General features: G+C 51.1%; 1 protein-coding gene across 8 annotated transcripts in view; it reads right to left on the bottom strand.

Annotated features, from left to right (window-relative positions):
• Positions 1-11,772, bottom strand: part of Cux1 (cut like homeobox 1) — a 340,338-nt gene extending 328,566 nt beyond the window's left edge. For 4 of the 8 annotated variants that reach the window (XM_052754025.1, XM_052754023.1, XM_052754024.1 and 1 more), the window contains exon 1: positions 11,483-11,772. In XM_052754025.1, coding sequence (XP_052609985.1) covers positions 11,483-11,545 — 63 coding nt within the window. In that variant the 5' untranslated portion in view covers positions 11,546-11,772. Of the gene's footprint in view, positions 1-9,627; positions 10,120-11,482 lie in introns of those variants that run through there. The other 4 variants (XM_052754026.1, XM_052754027.1, XM_052754028.1 and 1 more) reach the window with 4 other exon arrangements.
• Between the last annotated feature and the right edge of the window lie 822 nt (positions 11,773-12,594).

Below are 12,594 nucleotides of genomic sequence, written 5' to 3' on the forward strand. Positions count from 1 at the left end.
GTACCCTCCCTGTCAGGCTGCAAGTAGACTTGACAGCGAATCTCCAGCATAAACTGTTCTGTCCAAATCTATTTTTTAAGTGGATTTTCAGGGAGCTGGGGACATGACTCAGTTGGTAGTGCTTACTTAGCATGCATAAGGTCATGGGTTCTATCCCCGGCATGGGGGTCAGGAGGCAGATGACAAAACCAAACACCAAAAAACAAAAACAACCCTAGATGGGTTTTCACCAACACGTGCAAAGAAGGGATTTAACAAATGGGAATACAAACTAAGCATTTTCCCTCAGCAGGTTTCCAAGAACAGCCATTTTAACAGACCTGTCCTACCTTCCACGGTATTAAGAGCTAGATCTCAGCTGGAATGTAGTTCAGTAGTAGAGTGTTTGCCTAGCATGGGCAAGGCCCAGGGTTCAATCCCCAGCAATAGGAAAAAAAAAATCAACTTTGCATTCTAAATGTAACCAGTTCTGAGTCCCCAGCAGAACACAGAAAGGCCAAACCCTGAGAGAGGCCACCGCCCTCAGGCAGCACTTTCCTACTGTGCAGAGTCCTAGGAGAGAATGTGACAGTTAGTACATGTAGAACATAAAGTGGACAGCAGGTGCCTGAGAAGGCAGGACAGTTGGGTGCTGCCCTAGAGCCCATGTGGGCCATTAGAGACACTGAAGGAGGAAGTCAGCAATTGGAAGAGAGCACAAAGCCCCCCAGCCACCCCGTAACTGTTTTCCTGGGAGGCCCCCAGCCCCCATACTTGACTTGGCCTTCCTTGTCCATCCCCACCATTAGATTTCTGTGACCTTCCAGCTGCCCCACGCATTCTGTCAAAGCTCCTCCTTGCCATTGAGTCGGCTCCCTCCCAGAGAGAGGCCACCACTCCTCCAGGCAGGAAGGAATGCATGCAATCAGGCTGAACCCTTGAGGGAGCTTCAGAGGAGAATGTCCACAAACAAGCAAGGTTCTGGGTTTGCTTCTGCTGGAATGAAAGGTTTGGATGCATCGGAGACAGACATCCATCAGAAGTTCTGTCTGCCAGCTTGGGGAATGTGGTCTCCATTCCATGCCAGAGTAAGCTGCTGTGGGTGTTTATGGACAGGCACAACATGATGAAATCAATGGTTTGAGAAGATTCATCTGGCAGCCCTGTCTGTCATGGATTTCAAGCTGCTCCGAATGGACAATTTTCAAAACAGCAAAGACTGTGAACTCAGGTGGTCTGTGTTAGAAAAGACAAGATCTCACTGCCCATAAACAACCACAAACTAACTGTGCACGAGCGCGGGCACACACACACACACACACACACACACACACACACACACACTTCATTAAAGTATCAGGGAATGGTGGGATGACAGCATAATTACATACCAACATGAAGCCATGGAAAACAATTGGAAACCACTTCTAACTCCCCTGACAATGACCTTCAACCGTAACTGGCAATATCCTTCCTTTCCCAATCCCACATTGTGCTGACAAACTGTGGTACCAGGGTTGAGGACAATGGTGGACAAGGGTAGAAAAGAGGCAAGTCGTTCCCTCTAGCATGGCCAGCTTCAGGTGACACTGCACACAGCATGGCAGGGCTGGACGAAGCACCCAGCCCCGCCATGGGTCCCCTGTGCTCAGTACAAAGGCTGTGGCAGACCTCATCACCTGGAAGAGGCATCTTACAGCAGCCAGGCTTCCTGTCTGGCTCCAGGATTCCCACACTTGCCTACTGAGCAGAAACATGATCCCAACTTGAACCTGTCTCCCACTTGGCTGGAAGATGTGAGAGCACGGGTTATTGCGAAAGCAAGAAATTGAGGTAGAACTGAAATAAGCAAGTCAGTAAGGGAGCATTCCGACACTGCTTTCAGCGAAGACTCCATGGCCATCGTCTTCCGTTCCAAAGCCTCACGGCTGCGACACAGAATGGAACTACTGCTCTGTTCAGAACTTAAGGTCTGTGTTCTGAGATGCAGCTTTTTTTTTCCCCATTGGAAAGGTCTGAGCAGGATGGGCTGCTCTTGGTGAAGGCAGTCCAGAGCAATATAATATGGAATCACTCAGGTTCAAGTTCTAGGCCAACCTGCACGGTGAAAATCAGAAAGAGCATGGCCTGGAGTTGAGGTACTCCCTACAATCACAGTCCTTGGGAGGTAGGAGCAAGATCAGGGGTTCAGAGGCATTCTCGGTTATACAGGCAGTTGCAGGCCAGTCTGAAATCCTGTCTCAAAACATAAAACGGCTGGTTGTAACAGCACACTCTGGCGATATAACGCTGAAGAGGCAGAGATAGGAGGATCAAAACATAAATAAAAAATACATTGGGCCAGCAAGACAGCTTAGCAGGTTAAAAAAAAAAAAAGCACTTGCCAGGCAAGCCTGAAGACCTGAGTTTGATCCCCAGAACCCACAGTTGAAAGAGAAAACTAACATCAGAAAGTTGTCCTCTAACCTACACACACACACACACACACACACACACACACACACACACACACACTAATAACAACATTTTTAAAAATTTGAAGAATCTGCTTATTTTACCAGTATCTGCCATACTTCATGGAATGATGCAAGAAAATGACAACCAGAGAGAAAAAAATGTAGCTGTCTCCAAGGGAGGAAAAAAAAAACAAAATCCTTTCCAAACCTCATCAATTAAAAAAACAAAATTGTAATGTCCAATTCCCTCAAGAAATACCTTACATTTTCATTTACATCGTATCTTCAAACAATCTCAAAAGAAGTTCCACAAATACTTATTAAGAAAACAAAGCCGGGCGGTGGTGGCGCACGCCTTTAATCCCAGCACTCGGGAGGCAGAGCCAGGCGGATCTCTGTGAGTTCGAGGCCAGCCTGGACTACCAAGTGAGTCCCAGGAAAGGCGCAAAGCTACACAGAGAAACCCTGTCTCGAAAAACCAAAAAAAAAAAAAAAAGAAAACAAAAAAAGCAGTTGTCATAACACTGAAGCTGTCAGGCCTGGCATGGCAGGGGCAGGACAAGAAATGACAGGCAGAGGTGACGAGCTCCGAGCTGCCTTGCAAAGGCTAAGGGCGGCTCCACAGTAGCCCTTCCTTACCCAAGAGCCCCTAGGCCTTGCTGAGGTTTGCAGCTTCAAGCTCTTGAAAACAAGTTTGCCTTCCAGGCCGAGAGATGGCTCAGTCAATAAAGGCACTCACCACCAAGCCTGACCATCTACGTTCCAACTCTGGGGGCCCCACGGTGGAAAGAAAGAACTCACTCCCAAGCTGTCCTCTGACCTCACCTCGTACACACACGACAACTAAGTAAATGTAACTTTTAAAATAATAGTTTGCCTTCTGTGTCATTTACTAACTTTTTAAAAAGTTTAAAAAACCCTCTCTCTCTCTCTCTCTCTCTCTCTCTCTCTCTCTCTCTCTCTCTCTCTCGTGTGTGTGTGTGTGTGTGTGTGTGTGTGTGTGTGTGTGTGTGTGTGTGTGTGGTATACGAGCACCTGTGTATGCAGGCACTCTACCGCAGGGTCAGAGGGGACAGAGGGTGTCCTCTCTCCATCCTCTTTATTGAGACAGGTCTCTCACTGAACCTGAAACTCCCCGTCCAGGTCCAGGCTGACTCGGGAACTCTGGGGATCAGCCCGTCTCCTCCCCGACGCTCCCCATGGCCTATTTTCACGTGGTTGCTAAGAATTTAAACTAGGTCCCTTTTGCTTTGACAGCAAGTGCTCTTACTCATTGAACCATCTCCCCAGCCCCATTACTGACGTTCATCAAACCATTTTTAACAGAGTAAACAGGCAGGAGGGGACATGGCAATAAACCAAAGCACTCAGAGGTCCAAAGAACAATCTAGTAACGGCCCTTAAAATGAGTTCACCTGCTTTTCAATCTTTAAAACTTCCAACTGTGTTAGAAAACAAAAGTCACAGTTTATTAGAGAGAAAGACCCAATTGAAAGAACACAATCTTGCTTACAGGAGGAGGGCAAGTGGAAAGAAGCTTCTGAGCTGTGGGTTCGGTCTACCTTTTATTTTCCCAGACCGGGTCTCAGCCCAGGCTGCCCTCAAACTCTATGTACTCAAGGATCAGCCTGGACTTTTTGTTTGTTTTTCCAGACAGGGTTTCTCTGTGGAGCCCTGGCTTTCCTGGAACTCACTCTGTAGACCAGGCTGGCCTCGAACTCACAGAGATCTGCCTGTCTCTGCCTCCTGAGTGCGCCACCACTGCCCGGCGACCCTGAACTTCTGATCTTCCCTCATCTACCTGCCCAGTACTGGGATTTACAAGTGTACACCATCTTACTGGGTGTGAAACCTACAGCCTGGTCCATGCTAGCGCTACATCCTAGCTGATTTTACATTCTTCATATGATGGGTGGACAGGATCTGAGAGTCTCTTCCATCTTTTAAAAAAAAAAAAAAAACTGTCAAGACCTAAATTTATTTTAATGAGAGTATGAACGGCATTCCGCTGTTCGACATGTTGCAATATTCACTGAAGAAAGGGATAATTTATCCATTTGTTTCTCCCTTAACCAAACTTGGGATGCCTTGCAAGCAACCCCAGACAACTTTTGACAACGTTAACTGCATTTCCTTATTGAGCAAGTACAGCCGGACAGAATGACTCTGCAGCGTCACTCAAGGTAACGTGAAAAGAAGACCCAGCTACTTGGCAGTTCAGAGTTTAAGTTCTGGTAGTTTCCTCCAGCATTAACTACATAAATCAAACACTTCAGAGCATCCTCAATTTCAAACAAGGGTGAATGGAGGCAGCCCGGGGCTGCAGGCTCTGGTGTCTTAGAAAGGTGTGGCCTGCTTTCCCGGCTCTGCTTCAAGGAAGCTTTAATGGAAGGAAGCAGGACCTAGTCAGTTTTACTCAATGTGAATCTCCTGCGTGGCTACTGCTTCCTTGTTCTGCAGTGTGTCTTCCCAGGGGCCTCTTGTCTGATTACCTTTCCTCTCTAGAAAGACACCCCCTCCATCCCCACATCCTTTATCCCACTTCCCATGGCCCAGGGCTCTATTAAACACACAACTCCTGCCAAATGCCTGCGGCCTCCAATAGTAAGGAAAACAATTCAGATGAAAATGAAGAAATTGACATTCTTTATTTACTGTAACTTCCTCCGGTGCTGGCGATGGAACCTTTCCATTCTCAGGTACTAGGTAGTCCCTCTACCCGACATCTATAGCCCTAAAATTCTTTCGTTTGTTTGTCTGTTTTTCAGACAGGGTCTCACCATGTAGCCTTGGTCGGTCTGGAGCTCACTATGTAGACTAGCTGGCCACAAACTCAGAGATCCACCTGCCTTAGCCTGCCGAGTGCTGGGATTAAAGGTGCCAGGCATAGTCCTAAAAATCCTGGAAAGGTCTACAAATGAGACATCTTTCAAAAGTCTGTGTTCATCCTCAGATTTTTTTTTAACTGTGCTATTTAATAATGCGAACAATGCGTACCACAGCACTTTTTAGGACTCAGAAGAATTCTTGGTACAGCAGCAGCCTGAGACCAATAGCACAGGTTCTCCCAATCCCAAATCCCTTCCTGCAGGACACTTCCTTCCCTGCCAAACAATGCTCTTCTCACCAACTTTCTCAGAACCCAGCATAAAAAGAGACAGGGCTGGCTGGGCAGTGGTGGCACACGCCTTTGATCCCAGCACTCAGGAGGCAGAGCCAGGCGGATCTCTGTGAGTTTGAGGCCAGCCTGGTCTACAGAGTGAGTTCTAGGACAGCCAAGGCTACACAAGGAAACACCGTCTCAGAACACCAAATAAAAAAAGAGAGAGAAAGAGACAAGGCATTTCTGTAATCTTAGTATTGGGAAGGGTGACAAGGCAGGAGGACTGCTGTGAGTTTGAGGCCATCTTGAGCTATAGAGATCCTACCAATAAATTAATTAAATAATTTTAAAAGTGGGATCCAAAGCAACTCAGGAAACATGAGCAAGACCAACAACTCCAAATGATCCTTAGAGAATTCAGTACACAAACACACAGCAAAACCTAATTTGGAACAGACAGAAGGTCAAGGCCGCCAACTGGCTTTCAGCAGCGCACCCACAAAACCTGAAACAGGAAAATGGCAGAATTCAGGGGATTCTGGCACTGGTATGTTAGTGAAATACACCCCAGACCAAGTTAAAATTTTAAGACTTTCAATGAAAGAATCTTTCATTACATGTAGAATTTTTAGGCAAAGTAACTTGTCCCTGAACTCAAATCACCATCAGGCTATCATAAGCTGTAAATCATGGATGAGCCAAGAGTATAGAGATGGGTGCCTTTAATCCCAGCACTCAGCAAGCTGAGGCAGGTGAGTCTCTGAGTTCAGGACAGCCTGGTCTACAGTATGGTGAGTTCCAGGATAGCCAGGGCTATGTGGAGAGACCCTGTCTCTGAAAAACAAAAAACAAAAAACACCATTTATCCAATTGTTGCCACTGAGATCTTTTTTCTCTTAGACATGACTAGGATGTCCAGGTAAACAGTAGTATGGGGCAAAGAGAGGCTGTGGGTCTCTTCAAATAGCACCAACAAAATGAATAACCACCAGCAGTAAGTGTCCCTCCACTTGGCTACGGTCAGACTCACACGAAAGAGTCCAAGAGTCCCACCTGTTTCCAATTAGATACCAGAATTGCTGGAGTGTTTAAACTACATTTGCTTGCTACTTACACAAAACAAGTCTTCCAGGTTTTTGGAGTGGTTAAAATATGTTAAAATAAGATTAAGGGTCTGGTTTAAACAATCAGAGGCAGGGGAATTTCAATTGAAACCAAAACTATCTTTCTGCGGCAGCAATAACCCAGAGCTTCAGACAAAACAAAAAGACGAGGCAGACACATTTCAGCGCTGACAATGACTAATAAAAATCAGACTTTTCTTGGGAAGGGCATTTATACTTTAAAGCTACGTATTAAATTTCAAATAAATTTAAAATAATTCCTATAGTCGCTCACAATTCTATATAGCAGAATAACTTATTACAATAACTTGACAGGACATTCATATTATGACCCAGCAAGATACGTAACATTTTTGGAAACTATAAAAGGAACGAAGGGCAAGAACAGAGATTTTTCATATGGTGAAATTCTCCTAAAGCAATATACAGATTTTCCCCTAACAAATCTATCTTTCCTTCATTTCACTGTGGAATGGAAATGTAGGATTTCTCTCTGGCCTTGTTTTTTTTTTTTTTTTTTTTTTAACAATCTCAGGAAAAGCCTTGACCGTCATTGGCAAGCTCCCACACACTGATAGTTTTCTCTCCCTTGACTATCAACAGAGAAGGGACTTTTAAAACTATTAAACTCTTGGGCTCCATGGTGTTGAGCAGATGGCAGGTCCACTCGGTGGATTAGGAGAGAAAAATTCTCAGGTAGACCGGGCTGTTGGTTCCCCTTTCCAGCTTAGACCTGAGTACTGATAGAAGACAAGAAGACACAGGCCAGAGGGCTTCAGTGCACCCGACCGCATCAAGAGTCACTGCATTATTTTATCCTTGCACTGACTTGTGCCTTTCAAAAAAAAAAGGGCTTCACCCAGGCAAAAGCTTTAAGCAACTGATAATAACCCTTCCCACACCCAGTCTCGCAAGACACCTATATTAAAAGAACCAAGAAAAGAAAAAACAGGAGTGCCCTGCATCATTTGCTCATTCATTACCCTATCAAAGGCACTAAGTGGGGTATTTTCATTGAAATTATATACTTATTACAAGGAGCAGTGTTGGGCTGCTGGAAACATACACACACACACACACACACACACACACACACACACACACTAATCCGAGCACGTTCATAGGAGGAGAAAACAAAAGCAACCAGAACTGCAGCAAAAACTGCGCTGGTTTTCTAATTTGGGGAGAGAACAGTTTTAAAGTTCACTTTTGCAGGGAATTCTCCAAAGGGAACAGAAAAACGCCCCAGACCGACGCAGCCACAGGCAGGCCCCATCCCCAAGAATATTCAGAGTTCCACTAATTTGACAACATGTAACGAGAGTTAAACATACTTCTTTTCAAACAGTATTTGAAAGATAAATGTACACGGTGGCTTTTCTGATTAAAAAAGTTTGGTTTTCACGAGTCTGGGGCAGTGTGGAAACTTGTCTAACTAGTCTCTGCAACACGAGAGCACTAACTTTGCACAGCACAGCCTTGGCTGAGGAGGAGAAAGGAAACAGACCAGCTTTCAGAAACTCTCTTCGCGGGCAGACATCCACTCCAAGTCCCAAAGTGGTCTGAAGACCCAAGAAGCAGGGGCATAAGAACATAGTGCGCCAGGACCATGAAGGGGTGCAGGGTCCTGCTGCATCTTACCAAGACCGAAACCAATCCAGCAGATCGGTGAAGACCTACACTTTCAGTCAATTGGAGCTCAGTGTAACCTAAGAATTCTCACCCAAAATCTCCGGCTCCGCATCGGTGAGAACAGAGGACCCTCAACCAGACACCAACTCAAAAACCCTGGACCTAAGTTCCCAGATAAAGGTGCAGTCCAGAATCATACCTGACCTTTGGCATTCCAAGTTCAAGTAAGGCTTTCAAACTTGCCATCAGTGAGTGACACAGCTGAAACCACCTCAGGCCAATTTGTTATCTCCTAAAAGCCAATAAGCTCTGCAGCAGGAACAGAGCTTAAACAAAGGGTTTTGTTTGTTGTTGCTGTTTTAAGATCAACATTAAGTTCATTCATGTCAACCATAAGGGAAATGTTCAATGAAGTCATGTGGTTAAATGTCCTCAAGATCCCCCAAGGAAAGCTAATCAATGCATGGGGGTGGGGGGGCTGCAAAAATATATGTTCATAAAAATCTAATAATTCTCAAGAAACCAAACCATTTTTCTGGCCTTCTTCAGGAATGCTTAATAAAGGGACTGATTTTACTAGGATTTACTGATAATAAACTAGGATGTCACATGGGGGGGTGAAAATTAAGGTTTGTTTCTGAAAACTCCACAACGGGTTTTACAGTAAGCACAGGAATTAAATTATGGTAAAAGGGAGCTATTTTTACTAAAATAGGGTAGACCAATTAATCAAAAAATGCCATCCGGCTGTGTTCATTACATTCAGGAATCTAATTTTCACAATAGACACCATGGAGTAATCCATTTTAGTCAATAAATACTCGAACTTCTCTAAGTTTTAATCTTATCAGAAATGCATATTTCACATAGTCTTCCTTAGTTAAGAGAGAAATGGGAGGAAATTTCATAACGAGTATGAGTCTGCCTTATCTTCCTCACGTAGGCAAGGGCAGAAAAAGCAAGCACAATTAAAGTTGTTTCACTCCACTTATATACGTTTTAATCCAATCGGCTTCGTTTCCTGCAGGCCTACACATGGAGTTCGTTTGTTTCCGACTCCTAAGGGTGCTATGGGTGGGTTAGGAAAGTTCACTCAAGTTCACGTTCAAGCACCCTTTAGAGTTTGGAGCAAAGGCGGTTCCCTAGGGATGCTATGGAACATCACACACACACACACACACACACACACACACACACACACACACACACACACACACACACACACACACACACATACACACACTATGCAAGGCTGCGGCTCTGGACCACAAGACTGTCCCCACTCTCCAGTGTCCCCAATGATCAAAGCTCTGCGGGCTCACTCGCCGCTCACCTTCAACTTGGCTCCGGCTACGCACAACATCCACCTGGCAGATTCCCGGGGCTGTCCAGAAGCCGCGAACGCGGAGCTAGCACTAGCAGGGAGGGCCCCGAGGGCGAGCAGCTGGTTCAGATGAGGGGTGGCAGGCAGGATACCATCCTCTGGGCACGCAGGCAGCTCCGCCGCGGAATGGGAAGCCCCGGTACCATCCCCTCGAGGAGATGGGGAACCACAATCAGTCTCCGCACAGTCCAGCGGGGCCCCCGGGGCTTTGCTTTCGAGAACCGGGCTGGAGAAGGCAGCTCTCAGCGGACCTGCCGCGCGCTCCATGGCTCCTGGGGCCCCTTAGCAGAGAGCACAGAACACACCCCTCCGCGAAAGAGAGTGAGGGGCTGGAGTGATGCAAGCGACGGGTCACCGAGGGGGGAGCCTCGGAAGTCCGTGAGACGCGCAGCTAAGTCTGTCTGCACCGATCAGTGATCCCGGAGGAAAAGCGCCCTGAGACCGGGTCACGCAGGGGCCTGCACTCGGTGGAAAGTTGCAGCCTTCCTCCCGCACCTTCCCCCTCCTCCGGGGCCGATCCCACACTCTGCGCGACCCACCGGCGTCCCCCGCAAGCCAAGTTTCCCCCTTCCAAAGCTTCCCCCACAGCCCCTTCCCGGGGAAGACCCCGGGCGCAAAAAAAGGGGACAGATCCAGCTCCGCAGTCACTTTCACGCAGCAGACACACAAAAGAGCGCGGGGCTTGCGGGTTGGCCCCGGGACGTAAACAAACGGGGGTGGGGGAGGGACCCGCCAACACCGGGAAGCCGGTCCCCCCGCCGGGTCGCCACCGGTTGACAATCCCTTTACGGGAGTAGTGGAAAGGGGAATGGCAGCGGCTGGGCCCAAGGGGACCGATCGGGGTGCAGCCAGGAGCTCCAAGCCGCCTGCCGTTCTCCACGACAAGGGGCCACCCGCCAGCCTGGCCGTCGCCGCCGCCGCCGCCGCCGCCAGCCGCCGGTGGCCGATCTGACCCTCCCCCGGAGCCGGCGGCACCACAGCGCCACCAGCTCCAGCTCCGCCGCGCCGGCGGGGCAGTGGCGGCAGTGGCGGCGGCGGCGGCGGTCCGCGACTCTCTCCTCCCGGAGACAGAGGAAAAGAGAGAGAGAGAGAGAGACGGGCGCTTCACCCCCTCACCAGCAACTCCCCACAAACTTTCCCCGGGAATACGCCGGGGCTGAGCAGCCAGGGGGGGAGAGGAAGGACGTGACTGGCGGGCGGGCGACGAGCGTCCCGCAGCTCCCCTTCTTCTGCAACCCCGCCAACCCCTCCGGAGTCACCACCCCCCTCCCCGGTGGCGCGTCCCCCCCGCTCCCGAGCGCGCGCGAGTTCCCACCGAGCCCCCGTGGTGGTGGGGGGGGGGGGAAGAGAAGAGGACCGTCGCTCCCCCCCCCCTCCTTTCCACCGGGGTCCCGCGACAACGACAGCGCGCGGGGTCGGCAACGGCGGCGGCGGCGGCGGCGGTGATGGCGATGGTGGTGGGGAGGAAGACACCCTCCGGGGTTGAAGGGGGCAGACACCGGGGGGCAAAGATGTTGGTGGCGGCTGGCGGCTCCGGCGCCATCTTGGGCTGATCGATGAATTGAACAAAGAGGATCAATTTCTGATCACGCCGAGTGATCAATGAGAGCCGGGGAGCCCGAGGGACTCGTCGCCGACCCGGCCCCGCTCTTCTCCCGGCACCCCCCTCCCGCTCTCCCCCGTCGCCGCAGCACCCCCGCCAGGGCCTGGCAGCCCCGGAGTGTCACCCTCCTTCCGGAGGGAGGCCGCGACCGCCCGCAGCCCTCACCCCCCGGGCGCGAGGCCGAGCGCCGCGAAGCCTGACCTGCAGCTGCTGTAAATCAAAGCGCTTCCAATATTGAAACATCGATCCCACATTGGCCGCCATCTTGAGACATATTGAGACGGAGTGAGAGGCTGATAGAGAGGGGGCTGGAGTTCAGGAGCCGCCAGGAGGCAGCAGGCGGGCGGGCGCCAAAACCCGGCCTGGAGCCGGCCGCCGCCTCAGCCACCGCGGACGCGGACTCCTTCCTCACGGCGCCGCCGCCGCCGCCGCCGCCGCCTCAGCCATGGAGTCACCAGGAGCCTGAGGGAAACGCGGCGGCGGCGGCGGCGGCGGCGGCGGCGGCGGCCTTGGCGCGCGCGCACCGCGCTCTCTCGCTCGCTCGCCCGCCCGCTCTCCCCGCAGCCGGAGCGCGGGCATCCGGGGCCCTCGCGACCCCTCACCCTTTTTCCCGCGCGCCCCGCCACGAGCCCCCCCCCCTTCCCCACCCGGGACGCGCGGCGACCCTGCAGGGGCCCGGCCTCGAGGGGGCGCTGCAGGGTCTCCTCGGGACCCCGAGGCTCACCTAAAGGGTTGCACTTTCACCCCCACCCACCCCCAAATGCCGGGAAAGGTCGCGCGCGTGCGCGCGCGGCCGCGATCGCTGGTGGGCATCGCTTTGGGGTGAAGTCCCCTTGCTTTATGACGTGGGGACGGTGGGCTGCGCGGCGCTGCGCTGGCTGCAGCCGTGTGCGCCCCGGCGGGCGGGCGGGCGGGCGGGCGGGCGGGCAGGCGCAGCGCTCCTTTTTGCACCGTGCAGGCGGAGCGTCGCGCCGAGACCACCTGCAAAGCCCGCGACCCAGACCCACCGCCCATCCCGCGCGCGCGTGTGCTGGGGATGAGCTCACTCCGGTCCCCTGTGCGTTCCAGCTGGGGGACCTCCAGACCACATGGGTCACGAACAGTGTTTCATATTCAAGGAAGTGCAACTGTGCAGTAGTAAAGAGGGGCGTGCAGTTTGACCACCGGCCTTGGACACTCCCGCCGCCGCCGCCGCTGCTGCTGCCGCTGCTGCTGCTGCTGCCCACATTCATGCCCCACACTCGGTGCAATCCCCAAATTGCACCGGGACGCATCAGCAAGTGGAAGCAGGCTCCCCAACCCCTCAGAGTCGC

The sequence above is a fragment of the Peromyscus californicus genome, unplaced genomic scaffold (genome assembly GCF_007827085.1).
Source record: "Peromyscus californicus insignis strain IS unplaced genomic scaffold, ASM782708v3 Scaffold_2__1_contigs__length_46816999, whole genome shotgun sequence".
Lineage (NCBI taxonomy): Eukaryota > Metazoa > Chordata > Mammalia > Rodentia > Cricetidae > Peromyscus > Peromyscus californicus.